General features: G+C 39.1%; 1 protein-coding gene across 1 annotated transcript in view; it reads right to left on the bottom strand.

The window, feature by feature from the left end:
* Positions 1–26,079, bottom strand: part of HECW2 (HECT, C2 and WW domain containing E3 ubiquitin protein ligase 2) — a 113,201-nt gene that overhangs the window by 51,562 nt on the left and 35,560 nt on the right. The window contains exons 3-9 of the mRNA XM_026853072.1: positions 14,927–15,021; positions 11,735–11,810; positions 10,831–11,000; positions 8,002–8,144; positions 5,238–5,338; positions 2,428–3,765; positions 992–1,087 (exon numbers count right to left, since the gene is read on the bottom strand). Coding sequence (XP_026708873.1) covers positions 992–1,087; positions 2,428–3,765; positions 5,238–5,338; positions 8,002–8,144; positions 10,831–11,000; positions 11,735–11,810; positions 14,927–15,021 — 2,019 coding nt within the window. The remainder of the gene's footprint in view (positions 1–991; positions 1,088–2,427; positions 3,766–5,237; positions 5,339–8,001; positions 8,145–10,830; positions 11,001–11,734; positions 11,811–14,926; positions 15,022–26,079) is intronic.

Below are 26,079 nucleotides of genomic sequence, written 5' to 3'. Positions count from 1 at the left end.
GCCATAGGACTGATTTGTTATATGGACTGATTATAAGAGAAGCGGCAGAGAGCAAAACCTTCTCATCCCCCTGGCTTTCCAATACACAGTTATATCTGTGTTTTGCTATCAGGCTCCTTCCAGTTACCCTCTCCAATTACAGAGCAAACACAGTCCCATTCCATACTGTGAAATAAGTATCTATTCATTTTATACTAAATATCGGAACTCCTGACTCTTTTAAAATAATACAATTTGCCACAGACTTCAGTAACTTTTTTTTTTTCTTTTTTTTTTTAAAGTAATGTTTGCCCACTATCTGTGTAGCTTTTTTTTTTTTTTTCTTCCCGGTCCTTTCTCCTTTCTTTAAATATCTAATACTGAACAGATTTTCACTGCCCCAAGTTTATGCAAGTGAATCAGTCCAACAATTAGGAGCAATATATTTTTCATATGCATTAGAGAAATTACAATTTATCTGTCAATTTAGGCTCATTTAACTGTTGCTTAATACCCAGGTTTGTTTTAATTCTTTTTCTTCAATTTGTTTTAATTCTCCATACTGCCTCAAAAATTGCAAGGGCAACACAGACACCTGTTTAAATTAAAGATGTTATATATTTCTTTGTAAATCACCACCATTCAAGAAGTATTCAGAGATTTCAGAGTGCTTGACATCTTTCCCTCCAAGTACCTCATACAGCATATCACCTCACCTCCATGTGCACTGAATAGTGGAAAGACAGCACCGTACCTTCCTACTTCTTTGCAAATATTGCTTAGCAGGTCTGTATACACCAGGTATAATTATCATAACAGATCCCTGTAGTTTGCAGACTGAGCACAATGTCTTTTGTAAAACAGCACTAGACTTAATCATCATCACTCTTCACTTAGAACTTCTCAGCTGTTCATTCTCAGTTCTCACATTTAAAAAAGAAATGTAGTGAGATGTCAGTAATGAGATCCAGGCATCCTATCTATCCCCCAATTAAAGTATGAAGAACCTCACTTGGTGGTAGAGCCTCATCCACTCTCTGGTACCGACTAACATCCTGACGTACCGAAGGCAGCGACCTCAAGGGCTGATGGCCATTTGCTTGAGAACCTGGAATCAAAATGCCCACAAATTATTTTTTCAGTCAATAGGGGGAAGCCCTAGAGTTGCCTCTAAAGTGAACAGGGTAAAGCTTCTGCAGAACTACAATATTTTAGGATATACCTAATAGTCATCTATTGTGGGGGGCAAAATAAATTATGTCTACAGTTCTAGGTTAAGTGATTTCTCTGGGATGCACTGAAGTTCTGGTCCTGAAAATGTCACCTCTTGGGATGTGCTGCATCCACCTGCAGCCAGAAGCCAGGGCACAGAAACAACAACGTGTGCCTGAGCCATATCCCAGCAAGGAACAAGACAAAGTTCTACCTGGCCCCTGAAGAAACTTTGCTGTAAGAGTGAGAGGTGAAACTGTCCACTGAGCTTCCTTGCTGCAGCCACACTGATCTGCAAAACATGGTGCAACCCAACACCTAATAAAAAGAGCCCCAAACATCTAAAAAAATGCTGTAAAATAAAGTATTGGTAGTATTTGAAATAAATACCAAAATTATTTGTTCCAAATCAAAGAGCTGTTTATGAAGAGAAGGAACGAATAGATCCCAAAACTTTTGAAATGTTATGAGAGAGATGCATTCAAAAACCCACTTGACTAGACCTACTTCAATCCCTGAAGAAACTGAATGGATAATCCACAGTGAAATGTGCTTGGAAACAATCCATTAGGGACAAAATTCCACTTTCAGTGATTTTAGTGAGACAAAAAATTCTCAAGTGTTAAAAAAATTTTACAATTGGTATGAGATTTACAGTGTTTGAGTAACACATTCATCCTTTCCATGGTTCCAGCTGTGCTAGGATGTGTCTGTATAGATAAGGAACTGGGAAAGGGAAGATAAACAGCCTGAAATGTGACCAAAAACCCAATCTTTTTTTAAAAATCCTTTTGATTACCCTTACTCTCTTTTGATTACCCTTATGTTTTAATGCTAATACATAAACATGTGAAAGAAAAGACCCAAATATAAATTCTCGTTTTCACTTCATAGTTTTGGGATTTTTGTCCCCCCTCATTACCATTTTGATTCGCAAGCAAGGTAATATTGTGGAATTCTTTCCTCCTCTTCATCCTCCTTCTCACTACTCTCTCAAGAATTAAAATATATCCAATTTCAAAATAAACATGTCTTGGATATTTCAGGTTTGATTTTTTTGTTAAATCAAAAACCCCAAGTCTCTTGAAGAAGGGAATAATTCTCAAAGGAAAAAAATAATCTTGAAAGATAATGAAATTGAGAAATGAAGATCTTTATATTCAGATGTTGATTTTTTAAATAATTTTTATTCCTTGCAGAAGGGTCACTTCAGAAAGTGCCTCCTGCAGTTGTTACCTCCAGTAGCTCCTTCAACCTGTGCTGTGGCACCCTCACAAGCTGCTTGGGCTCCTTCAGCTTCTTCATCCTGAGACTGGCTATTGGCAGCTGCTGCCTGCAGGCTTCTTCTTCGCCAGATTTCTTCTGCTTCGTCTTGGCCTTGTAATTCACCTGCCTCAGCCTCCTGTACTTCCTCCTGAGGTAACTGTACCGCAGGTAGAAAACCAGAATTACTTGCAGAGTCCTGTGTTTCAGCACCTGGCTCAATTCTAGCTGCATCAGTGGCACAAGCTCCCTCTTCCTCCTCCTGAGAAGAGAAGGCTGGAGTCTCAGGAAACCTGGCACTTTCAAAAGAAGAACACCGCATCTCAACTGAGGAACGTCGCACAGTCGCGCTTTCATTGCAAGAGCTGTCTGCCCCTTCCACGTCACTCTCCCCTTCTGGCCGGGTACTAGCCTCACTGACACTTTCCGTGCGAGCAGGATCACTCTGCTCAGTTTCTGATGACATCTGGGAAGGCTCAGACCCTTGATCAATGGATTCCATTTCATTAACTCCCCTTCTGCTCCCAGCAGCGGCATCAGCAGCTCCTGTGTCCGCACTGCCTGGAGGCTGCTCTGCCTCCTGAGTGGCACACGACTCACTGCCAGCCTGGTCTGCTGGTGCTTCGCTTTGAGAACCTTGCAGGCTTTCACCTCCTGCTAACTGTGATGGTGGGAGCTCTGGAAGAGTCTCTTGCTGGTCATCAGTTGATGGCAAAGGAGCTTCAGAGGCTGAAACATTTTCATTCCCTGCAGGCCCTTGCATTACCTGATCTGATGAGTAACTTAAACCATTTCTTTCAACGTTTCTTGTAGCACCATTAAGCATTACTAAACCACCATCGTCTTCCAAGGAAGATGGAAAACCCAGGTCTTGATGTAGTTCATGCTCCTCTTCATCTGAGTCAATGTGAAGCATAGCATTAAGTCTCGTGTCAGTAGGAAAGCTGCTCCTCAGTTTTGGGGAGGCTCCCCGTGGACGCTCACCACAGGCAGATGTCCCAGGTCTGGGATGAGTAGTGTGTTCTATTGCATCCAGATAGTCATTTAGTGAGTCCTGGCGACCTCTAGTAGGTGATGATCTTGAAGCACCGGAGGTCAACTCATCCTGGTCCGTTTCCAGAGTTCTACTAGTCCTTAAAGAATGTCTCAGGATTGCTTCTCCAGAAGATTCATCGAGGACAGGACCATTGGAACATACTGTGGATGTATCATGATGTCCTGCTGGCATGTCCTCATCATCTGAGGGGCTCCCCAAGTCTCCATTTACAGAGTTCGCTCCTAACAAAGTGCCAACTGTTTCTGGTGAAGCATCTGCAGAGACACAAAGACTTGAATGTGAAACACAATGCAGCAACAGACAGTGCATTCTACTTTGCATCACAGAAGTGATATAAAAATACACATCTTTCAAGATATTTGCTTATTTCAATCAGACAACTAAGGGAAAAAAATACAATTAAAAAAACAGCGTCATCTACAGCATTATAACAGCAATTACAGAATTTTCTCTGTGTAAGTCTATACTATTTTGTAGGATATAGAAAATTTAAGGGGTGAAGTATGACCTTAGAAGACTCCCATTTTGATTTCCGAAGACAGAGCACTTGTCAAGCATCTTACCAAACTGTCAGTAAAACCAGCCTTACTATCAAGGAACTGGTTTTCTTCAGCATATCTCTCATATCCAAAAGCAGGATTTACTGATACCACTTGCCATTACACCCTTAGCAGCATGCAAACCAGCATCTTAGATCACATGAGGAATGACAAACTGTGTACAGATGTCAAATTCTATACACAACATTTATTTCGAGTTAATTTATAGGACTTACCACAGTAAAGAAGGAGAATCTATTTAAGTAAAGTTAATGAGATACTAGGCATACTATGGTAATAGATATATAAGGGAAATGAAAATAAACCATCACATTTTAGAGATGAGGTGGTAACTTCCCACATGGAAATCAAATAGATATAGAGTTGAATAATCCATCTGTAAGTGTCTGTAAAACTGCAAGAAACCTAACCATGAAGTCAGTGAACTAGAGAGCCTGGCAACAAACAGGACTGAAGACAGAAGCAATTTTTTTTAAATGGTGACAGATAAAAACATTAATGAGGAATACATGGCTACAAAAAAGGCAAGAAGGCTGTATCAAGTTAAAAGATAGAGAAGTATCTCACTACCAAAGAGATTATACCAAGTCTAATGAAGGAGAATATAAGATCATAAACGTCTAAGTAGACACAACTATGTGATAAACATGTAACTGTACCAGCCATGTTCTGCTAATTGTCTTCAGAACGGGAAAAGGGAAATAAAAGAATTGCCTGATGGAAGCATGTATTCTCATAACCATAACATATATTCTTGGTTCTAAGCAGGACAGAGTCCCGTGAAAGGGGGACAGGACATAATGATCTGCATTTACACTAGCAGGGGAGGAGAGCATAGGTGGAATCTTACTTACCACTGCTTATCTCTGCCAAAGGTGTTACAGAGTGAAGAGAAACAATTAATTTGATTTCCCAATCTATCCCATAAAATGAGAATCATAAGCAGATTCATTTAAAACCTATCTAAAAAAACGGGAAAACAATGTGATTGTGTGCTGGTTTGGAATTACCATCTCTGAAGCAGCACTTGACATATCTAAATTTTGAATCCCAATAGAAAAATCTATAATAGAGGCACTATGGCAAATGAGAAAAACCTAGAAATACAGATCCTAGGATCTCTCCATACAACTATCATTCAATTCACATCATTGACAAATTCTCACCTTCATGAACAGAAGATGTGATTTCCACTTTGAATTGGAGATAGCCACTTACATGATCAGCTGGCAGCCTTCTGCCAAGATTGTAGCTGAGGACCTGGTCTCTGTAAAAACAAAGATATTGGCTTATTTTTAAATTTTAACTGTTTTTTTATTTCCAGTGTTTTGTACCAGAGGCTCTTATCAGAGAAGAGTCAGAATGACAGAATGTAATTTCTATTACAATCTTAAAATCAGCCACATACTCTAGCTTGTATGGAAAAGCACAAAACCAACAATGGTGTAAAATGCCTTTAGTTAGCAGATAAAACAGCCTAACAACTTTTAACCATTTCCAAATACAGACTGTGCCCCAGCAATTCTTATACATCCCTAAATCTCTTCTTAAGTCCTAAAGAAATGAAACTACAAAGGATCCCTTTCCCTTAACTTCCTCCTTCCCCCAACCGAAAATGTATTATGACTAACAAAACCTTTCGTTTTTTAAAACCTTCTGCCCCCTTGTGGTTTTTACTATATACAAAATTCCCAGTTTCTTCACATTTTAGTTCTCATTCAGTAAAGCACTTCTTCATTCCTATTTAGAAAAGCTATTAAGGCTTGGATTTAACTTCAAACACATTCTTAAGTTATTGAATTCAGTGAGACTCAGACTTGATTAAGTACTTGTACCAGCTTGAGACTTAGGACCAGATCCTAGGCTATACCTTCTTATTAGGCACAGCCAGAATTCACAGCCCCACCTCAGCACAGCTGAAGGGGGAGGAGGGGGCTACCACAGGAAATTATTGTTATTTATGCAAATAAATTTATATTGGTATAAACACCTCTCCTTTACTGGGAATACTCCTACGGCAATATGAGTGACAGATTAAAACTAAGGCAAGGTCATCACTGAAAGAAGATGCGGCAGTTTTCATCCAAACATTTAACTTTGAGCAAAAAAAGTCCTGAGCAGACAGTAAGGCAAAGCAGCCTCCTCACATTGCTCTGTAGGCTGCAGTACAACAAATTATTATAGCAGGATCTGTCACAGATTCATCACTCTGTACTCCAACTACAACTCTACAGCTAGACTTAGGGGTATCCTCAGAAGACTGCCATTTGAAGTTTCCACAGTTTTTACATAAGGTTTATATTACTCTACGCCATTTGAGATTAGAGAAAAGCCATGGCATGACCACTGTCTGTATATCTAGAATCAACTAGATGATTCTCATGCTCATTTATCATATTTTTTATGAAATTTAAAGCAACTTGCCATTTCGTTACGTAAACTTGTGAGCTATGATGACAGCTAAAAGTGGGGAAGAATTTTAATTCAGTGTGTCTAAAAGTGTCTGGTTCTGGACTTCACCTTTTTGTTCATTAATACTGATCATCAATACAGGGAACACAAATGGGCATGCTTTTTTTTTTTAAATTCTGTGTCAGAAGAATTTTACAATTCTTACAACTTTTGTTGTAAAAATTAAAATTCCTACAACTCTTACAATTTTATTCTTACTTTACACCAGTGTAACGACCACATTGGAAACTTAAAAGTTGAAAGCTGTTTTCAAATTGAATTTTATTCTCTCCATTTATACAATTCGTTACTTTGAAGGGAATATCTGTGAAAAGGGGGACAGTCCTTTATATCGTGCTTTTTGTGCAAAAGCACGATGATACTTCCTTGCCCTTAAACTTTCAGAGAAGAATAAACACATTTTACTTCACCATCATTCCTCATGGGCCTCATCCAGGCCTCTTACAGTTAATGGGGACACATTAACTTCAGCGAACTTCCAAGTTAGGTCCTATATAAAGCACACTTGAATAATTCAGTTCCTCCCACTGTCTTTCAAGGAATTATTTTTTCTAATTTCTCAACTATAGCACATATATGTAAAAGAATGTTAACAAAACAATATAATTACTTCTCTGTCTTAAAGGCAAAATATTTTCACACATGCTGCTGCATGTCTTGCAGACTGACAGCCGTTTGCTTCACACCTGCAATGTATCACAGTGCCTAATTACCAGGTCTCAGTTTTTTTCAGTGCATGTGGCTGTATGAAGGCCTTGTTGGATCATTCACTTGACCATGCTGTGGTTACCCCCAGTAACCATCATGAAGCATAAGACATCTTGAAAGTTTCTAAGTGACTCGCATCTTTATACCAGAACAGCTAGCTATCAAAAAATGAACAGATTTTTTTTTTTTAAATAGAACAACAGGTAAATTTTGAGTCCAACCAGTGCACTATTCATAGCAAAAGGCAATTTTAATTGCATAGTACCACCAGCACTCTGAAAAATAAGGAGTCACAGCCTTGCAGTTCTGGCCAATTAGCTGAACAGATATCAAATCCCTGATTATTAAGATGACAGTTAAAAATACTTGAACTGTAAAAGAAGTGAGACAATAAAATCTGCTTCCTCTAAAACATTTGCACACAATCATGTAGTATTGTGATAATGACTTGTTTCTTGACTAGCTAAGTCAGAGTGTAACATTTTTTGTGTAAAGAAATTAAGCTGAAAACAAATTATAGACACACATGTACACAAATATGGGTACATACATTCAGAACAGGGCTAGAAACACTGACATCTTCCAGTCAGGCAATAAGACTATTAAAATTCCTAGTACATTTCTTACTACAGACCCAGTAGAAATTTGCTGGACTGTACCAGTAAGCCAGAAAGGTTGCTCTGCACCATTATCCTAGATGCTGAGTCTCCCTGATCAATGGAAGTTAGCATTAAGAATGTATTAATTTACCCAATTGCATGTCTCTCCAATAGTCTCTGAACTGGTATGGTTAACTTCCCAAGAAAGCGCTTGATGATCGGACGACTCTTAGCAAATTTGTCTTTAACCTCAATTTCCAGGACATCTGTTAGAAGTGCAACAAAAGAATGTTTCTGGAAGGAAAGAAGATATTTGACACCATATCAATACACCTTTATTCAGAAAGTACAGACATAATTACTACTAGCACGCAGTGAACTCTGACAGCAACGACTGAAGACAGCTGATTCCATACTGCAAATAACGTCAACATCATTTATGAAGCACTGTATTTTTGCACATGTAACTAGCCTCTCAGGACATCCATACCCTTTTACTGTTCCTTGAAAATAATTGCTCAGTAGGAACCTGCACTGGATAAAACCACTTTTATGATCTATGTCAGAAAAGAGAAAGCAATGTATCCTAGGTGCTTGCTTTAATACAGATAGAAGAAAGCAAAAAGAGAGGAATCCTTGCTGTACTCTATCAGATTATAGAAGAGTAGCCAGGACAGTGCAGGAGGAAGGAGGAAAATGCCTCACTCTAGGCTGTTGTAAGGGACTGTGTTGGACTGTATCTGTCTCAAACATTGCTGCTGCATCACCACCACATCCTGGCCTCAGCATCCTGTCACCGTGGAGGGTTCAGGAGAGGAATTGTCCCCGACGAAACCATGACATCCGCCCAAAGTTAAATTGGGGTGAGAAAACGTGCAGGCCAGCACGACCACCGTGAATGCCTGGGCATGTGCACATGGAGGACGACGGAGCGGCACATATGACAATGAGCTCCATGGAAATGGGTGGGCTCTTCAGAGAAATCATGGAGACTGGGACAATAAAAAGACTGCATACTCCTCTCTCGGGCTCTCTCTCTGACTCTTGTCATCACTCTTGGAGCACCATCACCTGCACCGAGACCAAGCCAACGGTACATCTCTGGAATCTTGGAGGTGGTAATTAATCTTGCTGCATCTCTACCATTTTCTTGCTTCGGGATTCTGACTTTTCCTTTCATTTCCTCTCTGTCCTATCGCTATTATCAGTTGTTATAGAAAACAAAATTCACAAGGTTGTACGGCATCTGACCTCGATTTTGTGTCTTAATCTCACTCTTGGGATCGTTTAAGAACCCTCCCCAATACTGGATCGGGACAGCTGTGCTTAGTGAACTTCCCTTCCAGCACCATGCTTTGCATTAATTTTTTGTATGTATGATAGAAATTCAAAAGGGCAATGTGTATAGAGTATTTTCAGGAGCAGTGTAACTAAAGGAAGAGAATTTTCTATAGATTTTTGCCCCGAAGTTCCAAAATCTTCTCAGCAAGTCCCAACAGAACCTTCTTCTGTACTTGGGGCCTTTAAACAACAATGGTGCTAATTTAGAAAAGATTTCTTGATGTCTGGTAAGATCATTCTTCCACCCTTCCCTACGAGGGAACACTATCACAATTATTCTCTTCAGCCTAGCATCAATTTTCATGCAGTTTGTGAATACATTATCTCTGAGGTCTGTGCTGCTCTGTCAAGTCTGCCTGAAGATGGCCAAAAGATTCAAAAGTGTAGATGTAAACCAGGATCAATTCTGCACCACTAGGACAGCATATGTAGTGGTATCATAAGCTGCTGTTGTCAGAGCATTGCTACAAGGGAAGATAAAGCAGCTAAAGCAAGCTGATACAATGCGTGCACCAGCGAACATCACCACTTTTCTAATAAGCTTCAAAACCAAGGAGAATTGGAGGAGAAAAAAGGGGGAAAAGAAGAGTTGATCTTCTTTCTATCTGCTTGATAGATGGATGGATGGATGGATGGATGGATGGATGGATGGATGGATGGATGGACAGAAAGATGAAGAATCAGTTTAGAGATTAGAACTCTGATTTTTTTAAGATTTCAAGACTGCCACACATCTACAGTCTTTTCCCACAATCAAGCACCCCAGAGCAGTGCTAATGCTGGCCTTGCTCTGTTCTGCTTTACTGCTTGTTTGGTTTGATTACGATTTGTGAGAACATTTTCCAAAGCCCACTTAATTTTCCAGTCTTCCTAAAGAACACATTAATATTCATCAAACACAGTATAGGAGGCTGCTCCATAGAAAAAGGAATGCTTGTTGGTCCTGAAAGGGTTATGGACTTGTGTCAGCATTTTCACCTTGTTTCCCAGAAAAACATTTCTCTTCAGAGACACAGCCTAGCTCTTCTGTGCTCAGAGACAGTTGTGAGACTGAGTTCCTTCTCCAAGACCTGCACAGTTTACCCAATATAAACACATCTGGAAAACTGGTTTCTGCCAACGTGCCTTTTTTTCCCCCTTTGCTGAGTGGTGCTATAATGCCTTCCTCGGCTTTCCTTCCTCCAGCAGCACATACAGAAGCAACAGCAACGAGCATCCCCTCTGCCTGACAAAGCTGAAAGCTTGTCACCTGCTATGTACAATGAGAATATCATTTGCAAATGAACAATTGCTGCAGTCCCTGAGCATAAAAGCTTACTTATTGTCCCTTTTCTTAAAGAGTCCTGCCACAATTTATAATCCATTGTAATGTATTTTTGCATTTTCAAGACATCTACAGGGCTGCGAGCAGAGAAGGAAATGAAAACCTCACAGCAGTGCAGCTTAAATACACAGATGATAGCTGGTTTTATCCAACCACAGGGTTCCTAAAATTACTACAATTTCTGTATCAGTTTAAATAACTAACTGCAAAAATAAGCTCACAGCCTTCAGAGGGTAAGGACTAATGCATAAAGAGAAGATACAAGCCTGGTACACTGCATCAGCTGGCAGACATCTCTCAAATGGGATACACTACCTCTCTGTGCCAAACAGGATTAGTTGTGTTACTGATGATAGTCGACCTTCTTTCCTGGCCATGATGAGCAAATGTAGGAAATGTACTTTTCTTGCCTGGCTGAATGGACATCTTTAGATAAGGATCAGGGTTGAAGAACATTCCTTTTTTAAGTCCAACTGCTCTAATATCTATAAAGCAAAACAAGAAGGAAGGAAAAAGGAATTGAGTAAATTAAAGTTAGTTCACAAAGGAGCGCATTCCTAAAACATTACCCAGGAAATCAATTCACCATAAACTACTAAATAAAGCAACTTAAAAATACTTATATGTTAACTGGATCCAGTGTACAGAAGACAGTTAAAGCAGGAAGTGCTTTCCAAAGACCATATAGGGAGGAAAGGTATTCACATCCTCATTTATATTTTAGCCTAAGTATGTAAGGTATTTCCACTCTTAAAATAAAACCAAAAACCACATAAAAGTGCTACTCAAAACAAGTGAAGCTGGTAGACTGCACCTTTACAGCTATTTTGCTTAGCTGTGTTACAAGTAAAGATTTCTTTTTTCCTTTCTAAATCACCGTTTGCAGCCATTGCTTTTTTACTACCAGCTTGCATTTTATTTAGAGGCTAAGTTTTCAACTCTTGAGTATGAGAGGAACTGTCCCTTGTACAAACTGGAAATTTCTCCAAATTTTTCATGCTGGGTTTCATCAAATCTATTTCTTTCACTCCTGGAGATTCATGATTCTGGCTTGTTTTCAACAGAAGTTCCAACAAAATGACATCTTTCAAGCCACTAGAGTGTGCTCCTACAGAGGCTAAGAAGAAAAGTGTTCCATCTTAGATGTTATTTAAAACAGCAATGTTGGGGAGTTTTTTTAACAGTAATTTGTAAAACACAGAGTAGTGTTATTTCTTACCTGAGAGGGTAAAGCTGACTAACTTCCTAGAGTGCTGGGCTCCAGAAGCACCTTCATCCGTGCCTTCTACTCCCATCTGAAGAGCAGAAACAAATGAAATATACCACAGAAGTTTTTGTCTGCTTTGTACATGCTTGAGGATGATAATTGTAAGGTAGTATGCCGGGTATGAATCTGACCAACTACTGCCTGTTACCACAGACAGGCAAGAGCTACAGCATTTGTTCCTAGGAAAACATCAATTATTTATGCCACACAGTGCTAATACATCAGTACTTGGAATCTTCCAAATCAAACATGTACAGGCTAATACACATGCAGACACTATTAATCAGAGAAAAGGAGACTGTATTTTCTTACGTTTCCCTTCTGTACAATAGAATCAGCAGTGTGGATTGGTAATACATACCAAAGCACTGAGCTGGCCAGTGACAGCATGTGTGACTTCTGTCACCTTCCACAAATAGATAATTTACTGTGCAACAAAAAAAAGCAAAGAGATCAAAGAGAAACTAACAAAAGCCTTCAGATCTATGAACAAAAGCTCCTTTTAAACAGAAAAGTGCATCAGATATCTAAATATGAATGTGGTCAAAAAGCTTATGCTTCACAGATTTTCATGTTTGGTTTCTACTGAAATCCCTCCTTAGGTAAAGCACTATTTCAAAATACAAAGTTTCTCATGTGTTAACGTCTAGCCCTTCCAAATAGCAGAATAATTTGCCTTTGAATTCAGAGTTGTGCATCCAGCTGAATAATCTATCATGAAGATATCAATGGAGCTATCTTTCAAGTCCAAACACTTCTCTGGGTAGGCACACACTCTCAGGCAGAAAAGGTGACATAGCCTGATGAAAAAGCTTCAGCCAAACATGGTGCTGGGGATTAATACTAGTGATAGAACAGGAAGTCATCCAGTCTTCTGAATGATTAAAAAAATAAGCATGGCACACCTATGTGTATAGACGAAGTATGTAAAGCAGTTTTGAGCAGTTGAACAGTTTGAAGTTACCAGATTGACAAACGATTCTGGAGCCAAGGTAGCTGCAGGAAGCCCACTTTGCGTTAACTGAAAACAATAATTCCTTTTTATATTGCTTTAAGGTACTTAATATCATTAACTTTCAAATATTTCCCACAAAAATCAGCAAGCACATAGGAATTTTATTGAAATTAGCAAACACATGTAATTTCTCCTGTTGAAAAATTCAAATACTTCATATGTAACAAGAAGTCAAACGAATTGATGAAGAAACAGTAATGACGCAGATGCCCGATGTCCCCATGGGCACCAGAGGTCTTGTGAGGGAACACGCCATGCCAGCAAGCACCGCCAGTCACCAGCCAGCCCATTCCCTTCTCTCACTGCTGGTTTCACGATGCATCCCCATTCTCACTAGAGTGCTTGAAACTATCACTTTCCCAGACAGCATGACATCATTATGCCAGTGACTTTATATGGACACCTAAGCAGTGACAGATGCTATCAAAATTATGAGGGCATCAAAAGCAATGGGTTAATTACAGCTGCATCGGTGTCCTCTCATCTAAAGACAGATTCCCTGGAAGCATCAAGGGGCACATCCCCCTGAATGGTGATGCTGCGCAGGCAAGGCCAGAGGAACACTATGTCTCATCAGGGAAACTAACAGCTCACTGTTACTGGAAGTCTGTACTTTTAGTGCAAACAGAAATGTTTATATACAATTGCACCTTCTGGCAGGTGTATAAATTCTATATAATGTTCAGGACCCTGCATTACCCTTCAAAGGAAAGAAATTTAAATAACGACAGACAGTTAACCCCTCAGGACCGACCAATGACTCTGAAACACAGGTCTTCAGGTAGCTACCAAGTAAATAAATGCATATTCAAAGACAGAAGTTCAGATGCCTTTCTGTGCAATGAATCTCAAAAATATCGGTGGTTAGTGTGAAAAGGTCAAGAAGACACACAGGTTCAAATGGTTTATCCATCCAGTATAATCATTCTGCTTCTCAGTAATGATACTGTGCAACACATAGCCCATTTTAAGGGTTATTGTGAGATGCGTGGTTTTCTTTTGTTCAAAATCAGGCTACCCTACTTTCTTTAGTTTATAAATTGATATTAAAGACAGTACTGTCAAGCTCATTAACTGTAACACATTTCCTTCTGTAAAATATCAAGAGTTCATATGCCTGCTGCAAAATTATATTATTCAGATCTGACAAATCCGTGATGCTATTGCCTAGGTCTGTAATTCTGAGAGAAAGAAAAAAAAAAAAAGAAAAAACACTTGGTATAATAAGATATAAAATCTAGTATAGCACATACAGTATCATATAGCCCATAGCATGCATTTGTATATATGCTGAAAAAGTGCAGGATGGGAATAAAAGTTATTCAGTCTGAATAACTTGCGTTCTACAGTATTTTCAACACTGAAGCTGTCAGGGCACCATCCTGACAGATGCTATCTTAAATAATTGGCAAATAATATCAATGAATCAAATGCACTGTGAAACTTCATGTCAACTGAAGAACTAGCTGATTAGATAAATAACTTCCATCAAAAGCACGTGGATACAAGTTTGGAAGGCTCTTCTTCCACAGCTTATTTAAACAACTAAAAAAAGCTCCTCTAAAACTTACAGTCTTTCAAAAGAACAAGTCTCATAATGAAAGCATAGGACAACAATAATTCTCAGAGAATTACTAAATTTCAGTAGTATGTGAAAAGTCAAAATTCAATAATTTTTGCAAGAGCAGTGTTGTCCAGTTTCATTTCTGTACTAACAGTTCTTATCTGTGACACGATCTCAGCAACAACTTCATTTTTAATATTAACAAATAAGAAGAAATGGAGACTTTTGATAAGGACTCAGTTTGAGTTATATAACCAGTGTGAAAAATTTCTATTATGGTGTTAAATTACAGCAAATCTAAGTCTCAAAACTAAAAGCAAGCAAAATCAAATCCTTAGCATAAAAGATTTCAGTTAAGCTCAGTACCTTTTTACTGTTATTTTATCATGAACCATACAAAACCATGAAAAGCATTTCCCAATTCTGGTGATTTTTGTCAGGCAATATAATTTTTTGCAAAAAAATGCAGTCAATGATAAAACTAGGAGACTGATATTGATAGGTTTGTCTGACAGCTACTATTATAATCTTATACAAATATAATGAACAAATAATCTAAACTTACCATCACAGCAGGGTTTTTCACAGTGATACATGGAGTAGTAGCTCGGAGGGCTCCACTAACACCATGGTAGTATTTAAAACAAATCTTTATTTCAGCTGAAAAGAAAGCAAAACCCACATTAAACTCCCCATGACTGACCCTAGGTAACAGAGAGACAATGAAAGGAACACGTTCATACAGGGAGTCACAGTTCACTTCTCTTCACGGAGTCCGAGTTTGGGCAGTTGACTGATAGGTCTTTGCTGTAAAATCACACAGTAACTGTAACTGAAATATATTTTCTCTCAACCTGTAAAACATTGGAAACTTGTCTCAAAGAAAGTCTGAATAGATTTTTAGCTAAAGAGCTGGGAAATGATGTCCTTTTAAATTTATTTTATTTTATTTTAATCGAGATTTCTATTCAGTCAGTAAAATCCCAACAGTTCTTTTTTTTCCAGTTCTTGAAGTGAGATGTCTGTGGTCACTACTGGGTAAGAAAGGCCCAAGTATTCACAAGCTACAGTTCACACAAATCCACTCTTGTTTTTTCATGAGTCCAAAGAGAAGGAAATGAGATCAGTACTGATCTCTGAAGTCCATTTCAACATAATAGGGTTTATGTGAACTTATTTTTCAGCAGATTTGTAAGTTGCAAATCAAAAAATAATTACACATCTTTTTTATTCTTAAATTATTTAATCATATGAAAATAGAGACCTCTCTCTACAGCCTTATACACATAGGTGGATTTCTAACCACTGATGAAAATGTTTAAAAGTACTGCATCTTGGATTAACTCCTGCAGATCCCAACTGGTAAGATTTCCCTTTTTGTGTGATCTTTCAAACCTTTACTATCGTTCAGTATGCCGAGCCAAAAATACCCCTGATCTGGTAAACTAAACAGACACAACTTGAGGATAAGATAAATACTATGAAACTCGAGCTCTTAGGAGTTTGTACATTAGCGCTACAGATATTCTGACATTCTGGTAGGAGTGGAGATGCAAATATGGCTGATCATGGTGGAAAGTTATTTATAGGCTGTTCAGTCTACTCCCGAAAGCTCAGTCTACACAAATAGGATCCATCATTCAGTGATCTGTCTTCAGAAATACTTCAACAAAAAATTAAGAATAGAACAGCTGGTTATCTCCTCTTTGTGTGTTGGAACCTTCTGTTACTTAGCAGACAAAAAAAGTAACTCACCTAATTCTACAGCTTATATTTCTGCTACTATTTCAACATAATCAGCTATGAAAAAGGCTTACCAAACATGTGCTACTGCGATGATTCTTGTCAGGCTCTGGAAGAAGCTACATGACACATACATGAAAGAAGCCTGAAGTACTTTTTATTGGAACACAGAAAGGTAAACATCGCACCATGTTTCTGGTCCCACTAAAGTTTTGTTTGCTAAACTGCATTTACTGCAAACAAAAGAGTATTATGTTTAGCTGAAGCCTGACCTCCGCTGTTGTTCCTCTGCATTCTTCCAACCCAGCAGAACAGCTATAATTATGGCTACCCTTGATCCTGTGGGATTTTCCCCATCTGGAACAATGTCTGTTTTCCTTCTCTGCTGGGATAACTCTTCTGTGAGAGGTTGATGAGGGTTTACCTCTCGGTATAGAAATGGCCACAGGCAGGCAGAAATTACAGCAGCCAGTTCAGACACACCAGAGAGTGTGGATGAAAGTCTTGGCAGTTTAATTCCTCTGACGTGGTTTAACAGTATGTTGGTAGTCCTAAAGTACAAAACTAAAATGTTTTGTATAAGGTTTTGAGACACATACAGCATGATTCCTTGAGGGCTGAGGTATTTCATCAATGCAAGATAAAATACCCACTTAGTAGCCATACTCAGAAGGATCAGAAAGCCATCCTGCAAGCCTGCTCAACCAAAAAGGGTTGTTTATTTATTTATTTTTAAATTTGCTGCAGTTACAGGTCAACATTTATTTACTATCTTCCCCTCCAGAACAAAGAGGAGGAACCTCAGAACCACTCTTCAAAGGAAAGTGTCTGGCTGACAGTGCCTCCAGGGACTTACGAGGTGAAGGAGCTGCTGATCCCACTTCCTCCTCCTCACAGCTGAGTTCATACACACAGTCAAAACATGCTCTATTTACCACAAGCTTTACAGCAATATTCAAAATGCAGACAGGATTTCTAATCACCTACAAAGGCTCATCAGACCCAAAAATTATGGGTCAGTACCTGCAGGTTCTTCCTAAACTGAGCAATTCTGTTGATCTAACAACAAAGCTTATATCCAAATGGACACACAAGAATTTCTAGCTCACATAAAATTGGACTTACGGCACCTGCAGAAGCTGACGTGATCTATACCAAGTGCTGGACTCTCCATATTGTAAAATGCACATACTAAGTAACCAGGACTCGAGTCTTGACCGTCTCTTAATCATATTGTATACGACTACATGAGAGCACGGTAAGACAACAGACTATTCCACCAAGACTTCTACTTTCTAAATACATTGCTCAGCTTTATTGTGAACCCAGCATTATTAATCAGAGAGTTTCTGGAGCTGCTGTTTATTCAGTCTGTTATCACTGACTATCTTCTCTCAGTTCATCACTTCTGAAAAGAATCTAGCAATGGAAAGGTTATCAGCTGCTGCTTCTATCCACAGAGAGACCATAATGTAATGGTGGACCAAAGTTTGTAATATGTTCTCACTACACTGACATGTACGTTCCCTTAATGGCTGAAATGCAATGACAAGCTTTGCATCCTCAGATTTCTTCCTCTCAATGACTTCTACAAGCATACAGTACTTTTCAATACCTGTACATGGCTGGTGATAAAAGAACATGATGTGTGATTCAAGAAATAGATTGGACAATCCCTTTCACATGAATTAAATTTTTAAAAACAAAAAACAAACAAAAAACCACCCACAAAAAACAACCCCACTTCCCAGCAGAAGCAGCATTGATTCAGTTTGGGCTTTATACAGCACTACACACAGGAACAGCAGACCTGCTGTTGGCATTGTGTTGCCAACACAAGAGCAGCTGTGCCTGAAATTCAGCACAAAATTGAAAAATGGGCTACCCATCACATGCATGCAGATGTTGCCCAAGTGAATATGGGTTTGTAAGACTGGATCTTCTACATAGCAAGAATACAACCCCTCTAGAGTTTTTTTTTTTTTTTTTTTTTTTTGGTGGCTAATAATGCTAGAAACTGCAGTTAATACTTAACAGGAGAAGAAATCTCAGAGGTACCCTGTCAGTTCAAAAAAGTTGAGGACCTAGCTTTTTGACATTTCTTGTACTGTGTTATCAGTAAAAATGTTGATTAGAATAGCTTTTTCTTGATGACTGATAGATTCCTGAGCTCCAGATATACTGAAAATAGGTATCTGTGGCTGTTCCTGATAGAAAGAACACATCTCGGCCTACTACCTATACTAAGGCCCCATAAATACACAGACATCTTCAGAAACAGTAAGTTTAGTTATCTGCAAACAGCACTTTAATATTTAGAGAGTTGAGTTCAATACCATATTAATACACAGTCTTCATCTGAACTGTTCCATGCTGTAAACTGCACAATAGCATGCGTCACCTACAGAGTTTTCCCAGTTTCTTTCATTTTTCCTGCCACCTCGCTTTCATGTGTTTCCTTTAGGGGAAAACTTGCACTTTTCTTTTTTCTTTTCTACTTCTTCCCTCAACAAGTTAATTAGCTTGCTTTGTATGCGATCTGTAATGAAAAAGTTAATAGCAGTAAATCCAGCAAGGGAAAGATATCTGTACCTGGTGACAGGACTATTTGCTGTCTCATTAAAGAAAAATTTGACATTTCAGAACAAAGAGTACTTTCATTCATGAGGGAAAAAAAATGACTGTACCTAGCTCTGTGTTCTTGATATCACACATGCCCCATTGTCATTGACATTCCTCCACACATCATATGGACCACAAGAAATTCCTTCTTCATTTAAAAATAAGATAAAAATTAAATTGGGGTATCTATGATTCTTCAAAAATTATCACACAGATATATAAAAATGATACATATGTTAATTAATCTGAACACTCCATAAAACCATAATCTCCTTCTTTAAAAGCCAATAGATGTTATCATTTTATAAGCACAGTTTTATAGCTCAGGTCCATTACATAAAAATGTTGGAATTAACAAAGTTATCTGGGACTCAAACATTGACATTTGAATTTCAAAAGAACTCCTGCATGAAATTATAGCGTTGTAATTCTCTCTATGGACCATACACTCTTGCCTCTTCAATAATAAGAAATCAGTTTATACCAAATAACTTGCTTTTAAAACATCACTCATTCCCTGAAGTCCCCCAGTTTAACTACCATTTTACTGCCTTTAATACTTTAACTTTGTCCATGAAAAAATTGCTTTAGGATAGAAAGATACTCAGAATACATAAACTTGGAATACATGAACATATGAACATCATTCTAGAAGAAAGCACTCTTTCCAGGAGACTGATAATTCAGGAAAACAAATGTGTTCACTGTAAGAACACATAAACATAAGCTCTCCAACATTCAATGAGGAAAAAACTGACATCACGTAAACTTATCTGAAAAATATGACAGCATGTTTGATGAAACTTATTTAAGAAAACTTTGTCACTAGAACAAATTAAGTCACTCTCATTTAGGCTTTACAAAGCTATAAAGTGAGATGCAATTCAAGGAAAAGCCATTGAGTTAAACCCTAATTCTTCCCAGATGAACCCAAACACCTCACAGGCAACTGCAGGAATTTAGAAGTGCTCTGCACATCTTGTCAGTTGAATTTCTTTTCTTTAGCATGACAGTTCAGTGAACACAACCTTTTTGTTTGGACATTTAACATTGTATTGCCTGCATCACTTTAACCATGTACCTTTGCAATTACTCCCTACTGGGAACAGCACTGCATAGCAAACACAGCAGCAGAACGAAAGTGCAAAAGCTGGCTGCCTCCAGGTACTGGCCATCTCTCTCAGAAAGTATATCATAGAATTCATTTTACAGAAGGAATGATTAAAAAAAAAAAAAAACACAAAAAAACAAACAAAAAAAACACCCCACAACTACTAGAAAGTGACTTAAGCAGACTTACAGAAAGATTTTGAGACCAGGATCAATAATAAAAACTGTTTATGTCCCAGTGGTCTCTCCTCATCTAACCTGCTTCAAAGGAAACTACTTGGACAAGTGGTTGTTCAGATAACAGAGCCTACCTATCCCTGCCAGCCCCGCTCCCTTTGCTGTCACTCAGACATTCTTATTTACAGTCACGTGCACTGCCTATTATATTCCAGTTTGGCAAAGCATTTAACTAGAATCTAACCTTTAAAACAAAACACTCTGGGTATTATGTGCTTAAGGAAGTCAACAAGGCTTGCCACACAAAAATACAAGACCTGATCCTGTTTCAGTTATTTGTGATACACAAAAAATAGCTGTTAAGAGACAACAGATATAAATAGCAGAAGAATAATAGAAGCATTTCTAACTCAGTGAATGTGTTTATAAATAGGGTGGGGACAATAACCATGAGTCCCCAGACAGACCACTGAAAGGGCTCTGCTCACAGGGTGCTACACAGACGAGTGTTCCAGGTTCAGAACAATTCCATGTGAGAAAACCACGACCTTTTTAGAATTTAATGTAAATGGTCAAAAAATATAAAGACTGCATACAAGTACTGAGTTATGTTGATAGAACATTCATTAACATTGAGCATTCTTATCAAAACCGCTAAAAATACTAAACTGGGCTCGTCTCTGTAGTAACAACTTTGCTACAGCAGCCCTTAAAAGCTAAAAGCACATCAATTATGAAACTGGCTTTTTTTTTTTTTTCCTTCAATATATATAAACTTCTTTAACAAAAAAGGGAGCTGGGAGTTTGCTCTGCTAGCTACAAAGTGTGGCAGTTTCAGTCTCAGTACACTATTTTCACAAAAGTTATAATTTCATGGAAATAGGGACTGAATACAGATAACTCCACACAAAACCTCACTTATGATACCAGTGTAATGCAAACACATCTATTACCATATTACCTGAATGTATCGCATAGTCTACTCATGCCACAAACCCAAGATTTTAAGTACAAACCAGACAGCATCTGTGAAGTCACTACATCGCAGTGTGGCACCAGAAGCAATTTAACCACAAACATCCCAAGGGTCATTCAGAAATGACTGATGTGACAAGACTGGCAGTCTCTGGATGAATCCCAACAGCTGCCACTATGGATTACTGTTCAAGACATAAGCCACAGCACTGGTAAAGAAAATATATGCAAATCAATATATTTCTATTCTACTCGTAGTAATGACTATGACATTGAATGTCATAAATAACAACAAAGACATTACACTACAGGTAAAGTAGGTGAAGGTGTTTCTTGTGGATACTGTAATTAATACTCATGGGATCAAGGCTAAAACTTATAAATACAAGTCCAATACAGCCTCAAAGATCCTGTTGGTCTATGCCTGTACTAATAAACGAGGCAGGACCATGGTAGGGACTCAAACGTGAGCACACGACCATCCATACTGCTGAACGGTGACCATGCACCCCTGACACAGGGGAAAGGGCTGGCTGCACAGGCACAAGCCACACTCTGGCAGTCGCTCCCAGCAGCAGAAAATAGCCCCCAGCCTGTTCTACCTATGAGAACATGTCCAGATTTTTCAGTTCTGGGGACTCTGCATATGGAAGTGCATGAGCCCCGGTTACCTGTTGCGTGACAGTGACTGTACTGTACTGAATCTCCCTCCCATGGCACCTCCAACATGATCTGTCTTTCCCCATATTGCAGAAAACTGACTTAGAAGCCACAGTTTATAAATGAGCAGCAGCTTTTATCAACTAGTCTTTATAAAACTCAAGCTCCCTTTCACATGCTTCTTCTATCACTAGCCTTCCCGTGGATCATGTCACTCCATCCTTCTCCTAGCTCTGTTCTCCATAAGGAATACACCATCCTCTCTGTTTCACCACGATGCCCCAAAGGCAGCTTCTGCCATGCCAAGCTCACAGACTGCTACACCCAGATAAACACTTCACTATCTAAAATCACTCCTGGGGCAATTGCAGCCTCTCTTGCACCAGAGACTAAAGGTTCTGATGTACTGAACAGTCTGATGCCATGCTAAATACCAGATGACCATAAAAAACACGAGAGCATTAAGTTGTGTTGCACCTCCACACTGTTAGCACCTGTTCGGAATAATATTCCTTGAACTTGTTCTTCCCTTTTACAGGAGAAGGATGGAAACTATTTGTAGAGCTGTGGCCATGTTTAGCAATCCTTCTGTAGTTTACACTGCAAACAACTTGAAGGAGCTTTCTAGTGAGTCATTGTTTTCCTTCCCCCACATTTTAGCGAGCCTTAGAGCAAGATATTTTAAAGCCACCTCTACTATGTGGGTAAAGAAACAGCATCTCAGGCATACTGATGCTCAAATTCACCTTCTTGAATCTCTGAAATGCCTGAGTTCCCTTTCATGCTTATATGGCACGCCTGCTCCTTCCCCAGGGAAAAAAAAAGAGGAACACCTGCCTCTGTACTGGTTAGCTCTGCAGTTCAGAGCCTCTCACTTTGTCTGACAGCTTAAGGACACCAGCTGTTTGTGATGGTGAGCTAGACTTCATACTTTTCAAGTCTTTTCTTTCTCCCTTGCATACTCTTGCCCACCCTCCCCTTCCTCAGCCACTCCCCTCAGAGGCTGCTTTTAATTCTGGAATACATTAAGTTCATTTCTCATTATTTCACCGTTAATTCCTTTGATTCTCCCTTCTCAGGGTAGAGTCTACAGAATTTTTTTTTGTTGTTGATTTTTGTCCAGAGTAAGTGAGAGTTTTCTTTGATCATCCTTGTTTCTCTAATTTTGGATGCTTTGGGGAGAACTAATGTTTTTAGTGTGAAGATGATGAGACTCTCCCTGCCCTTCTTTCTGCAGGTTGCTTGATCTGAATAAAGCAGATGGCAAACTATGCCTTTATATGTTACTTGATTGGGAAATGGGAGATGATTAATTGATAGGGAGGGATTTTAAAAGGAATAAATGGAATGAATTGGAAAATTGAGTTACAAGACTGCACACACAGTAGTGCAAAATTCAGAAAAATGCTTATCCGAGGCCTACCTTTAAACATAAGCATAAATTCCACAGACCACGGTGAAACTATTAATAAGTTTACAATTATGCTCAAGGAAAAACTGCTTCCCAAATTAAGGCATAAAATGCTTTTCTTAAAAGATACAAATCTGAGGATTGGAGAAAGAGTCTGGGGCCCAGTTCAGCTGACTCCCACTGATTAACATTAATGCAATTAAAATGGAAATATGCCTTCTGCATGAAATTTGTTTGCATATGGCTTGCTAGCAACGCTCTCATCCTCTGCACTTCACCCTACAGAGATGTTACATTACTGGTGAAAAGATACATAATGTTCCTAAGCACCTATACTGCTAGACAACCAAAGTCTTTGGGATAGCACACTGACCCATCCCAACTCATCATTCAACATCTAGTAACTTCTATTCCTTTTCTTGCCAATAAGACAGACAACTTCATGTCAGTTTTGACTGTAAATTCTAAAGGATTATTGTAGTTATTTAGCATAACTCTGTTCACAAGTATCATCAGTCCTCATTACCAGAGCTGGTTCAAAGCTTCCCAGGCTTGCTGCAAATATGCCCCTCTTCTCCTTGTGTATAGGTAGAGTAGGGAGACTGCCAATCATATAGGTATAGCACTGTCTGTGCTCCAAACATGATACAGCTCCAATCCAGAAAACCCTGTAGTGACATAAGCCCAGCTCTAACTCATTTAGATACCTATCTTACCATCAGTCCACTGGAGCTTCTCTATACAGCAGAGCAAGAGCAACAGCTAGAGGACTGGGTCAATAGTAACAGCAGCAAGTTCAAGAGGGAGACTTGCAAATCTCTATACCATGGGTGGAACGAACCCGTGCATCACTATGGCCTCTGAACAAACTGACAAAGCTGCAGCATTGCTGAGAGGGAACCGGGCTCACGATGGACACCAAACTGAATGCTCTCATTGCAAATAAAACAAACCATCTCACAGGCTACATTAGAAAGTGTGTGCCCAGCAGATGGAAGTTACTGTCCCCATCTACTTGGTACTGGTGTGGAATACTGTGCCTAGTTTTGGGTCCCTAGGTTCAAGAGCATGGACAAAAACAGAGGGAAGAGCAGAGGGCTACAAAGATGGTTGGGATGGAGAAAATGTGAGCTATGAGAAGAGGCTGAAGGAGCTGGCCTTGTTTAGTCTGGTGAAGAGAAGAGAGGCAAGACAAATATTACAAACTCAACTCTTTCCAGTCCTATCAAAAGACTTTAAAAGGGCCAGTGGCTCCAAATTTAAGCATTGGCAATTCAGCTTGAAGACCAGTATTGTTCAGCTGGAACAATATTGCAGCAGTGGAAAAGGTTACCTACAGCATCTGTGAAATCTCTGTCCTTGAGGTTTTCAATACTGTGCTTTACAAACCACAGCCGACCGGGTCAAGTGTTGGTCCCAGTTAGAGCAGGAGGTTGGATGCAGCCAGCACTCTTATGACGTGATTAGTTTTCAGCTGAGTTTAGATGGATCCAGTTACACATTTTGTCCATGCTGGTCCCCCAGACATTGTTGCCTTATTGGAGCTGCTGCTTCAAAAATTCTGGGACATCACTGCTGAATCTGAGGTTGTTCTCCACTTGCTCCTTTCATTCCTAGAGGAGCATGGTCAAGCTGCTAATGATCTGCTGCATGTCATTACTGTGAGAGGTAACTATGACAAACCCCTAATACCATGACCTGTATCTGATATATTCTGCCTCTTAGCAAAGGTATTTCTGAACACAAGAAAGCTATAACTGTAGAGTTATTTCCAAAATTTGGAAAATAATGTCAGATTCATCATATACACTTTAACTTCAATAATCAGGCACATATTTACTGGGGATGTTAGCCTCTCCATTTGCTTCTCCCTCTTGCTCCCTTGCTATGGCAGAGGCATCACATGCACTGTTATACTGAGACTACAAACTACATCAGCACCACAGCAGGAGAAAGAGGCTAACAGGGGAGCTAAGTTCATCTATGCAGCTGTACCTGCACCACGCAGCCACCTGCTGCATTTTCCTGAGTGGTGGTTTATCGATCTGAGGAATCAGACAGACAGACAGAGAGAAAGAGAGAAAGAGAGAAAGAGAGAAAGAGAGAAAGAGAGAGAGAGAGAGAGAGAGAGAGAGAGAAAGAGAGAGAGAAAGAGAGAAAGAGAGAGAGAAAGAGAGAAAGAGAGAAAGAGAGAAAGAGAGAAAGAAAGAGAGAAAGAGAGAAATAGAGAGAGAGATAGAGAGAAAGAGAGAAAGAGAGAAAGAGAGAAAGAGAGAAAGAGAGAAAGAGAGAAAGAGAGAAAGAGAGAAAGAGAGAAAGAGAGAGAGAGAGAAAGAGAGAAAGAGAGAAAGAGAGAAAGAGAGAAAGAGAGAAAGAGAGAAAGAGAGAAAGAGAGAAAGAGAGAAAGAGAGAAAGAGAGAAAGAGAGAAAGAGAGAAAGAGAGAAAGAGAGAAAGAGAGAAAGAGAGAAAGAGAGAAAGAGAGAAAGAGAGAAAGAGAGAAAGAGAGAAAGAGAGAAAGAGAGAAAGAGAGAAAGAGAGAAAGAGAGAAAGAGAGAAAGAGAGAAAGAGAGAAAGAGAGAAAGAGAGAAAGAGAGAAAGAGAGAAAGAGAGAAAGAGAGAAAGAGAGAAAGAGAGAAAGAGAGAAAGAGAGAAAGAGAGAAAGAGAGAAAGAGAGAAAGAGAGAAAGAGAGAAAGAGAGAAAGAGAGAAAGAGAGAAAGAGAGAAAGAGAGAAAGAGAGAAAGAGAGAAAGAGAGAAAGAGAGAAAGAGAGAAAGAGAGAAAGAGAGAAAGAGAGAAAGAGAGAAAGAGAGAAAGAGAGAAAGAGAGAAAGAGAGAAAGAGAGAAAGAGAGAAAGAGAGAAAGAGAGAAAGAGAGAAAGAGAGAAAGAGAGAAAGAGAGAAAGAGAGAAAGAGAGAAAGAGAGAAAGAGAGAAAGAGAGAAAGAGAGAAAGAGAGAAAGAGAGAAAGAGAGAAAGAGAGAAAGAGAGAAAGAGAGAAAGAGAGAAAGAGAGAAAGAGAGA

Source organism: Athene cunicularia, assembly GCF_003259725.1.
Source record: "Athene cunicularia isolate RWA chromosome 7 unlocalized genomic scaffold, athCun1 chr7_part1, whole genome shotgun sequence".
Lineage (NCBI taxonomy): Eukaryota > Metazoa > Chordata > Aves > Strigiformes > Strigidae > Athene > Athene cunicularia.
This window is presented reverse-complemented; position numbering and strand designations above follow the sequence as displayed.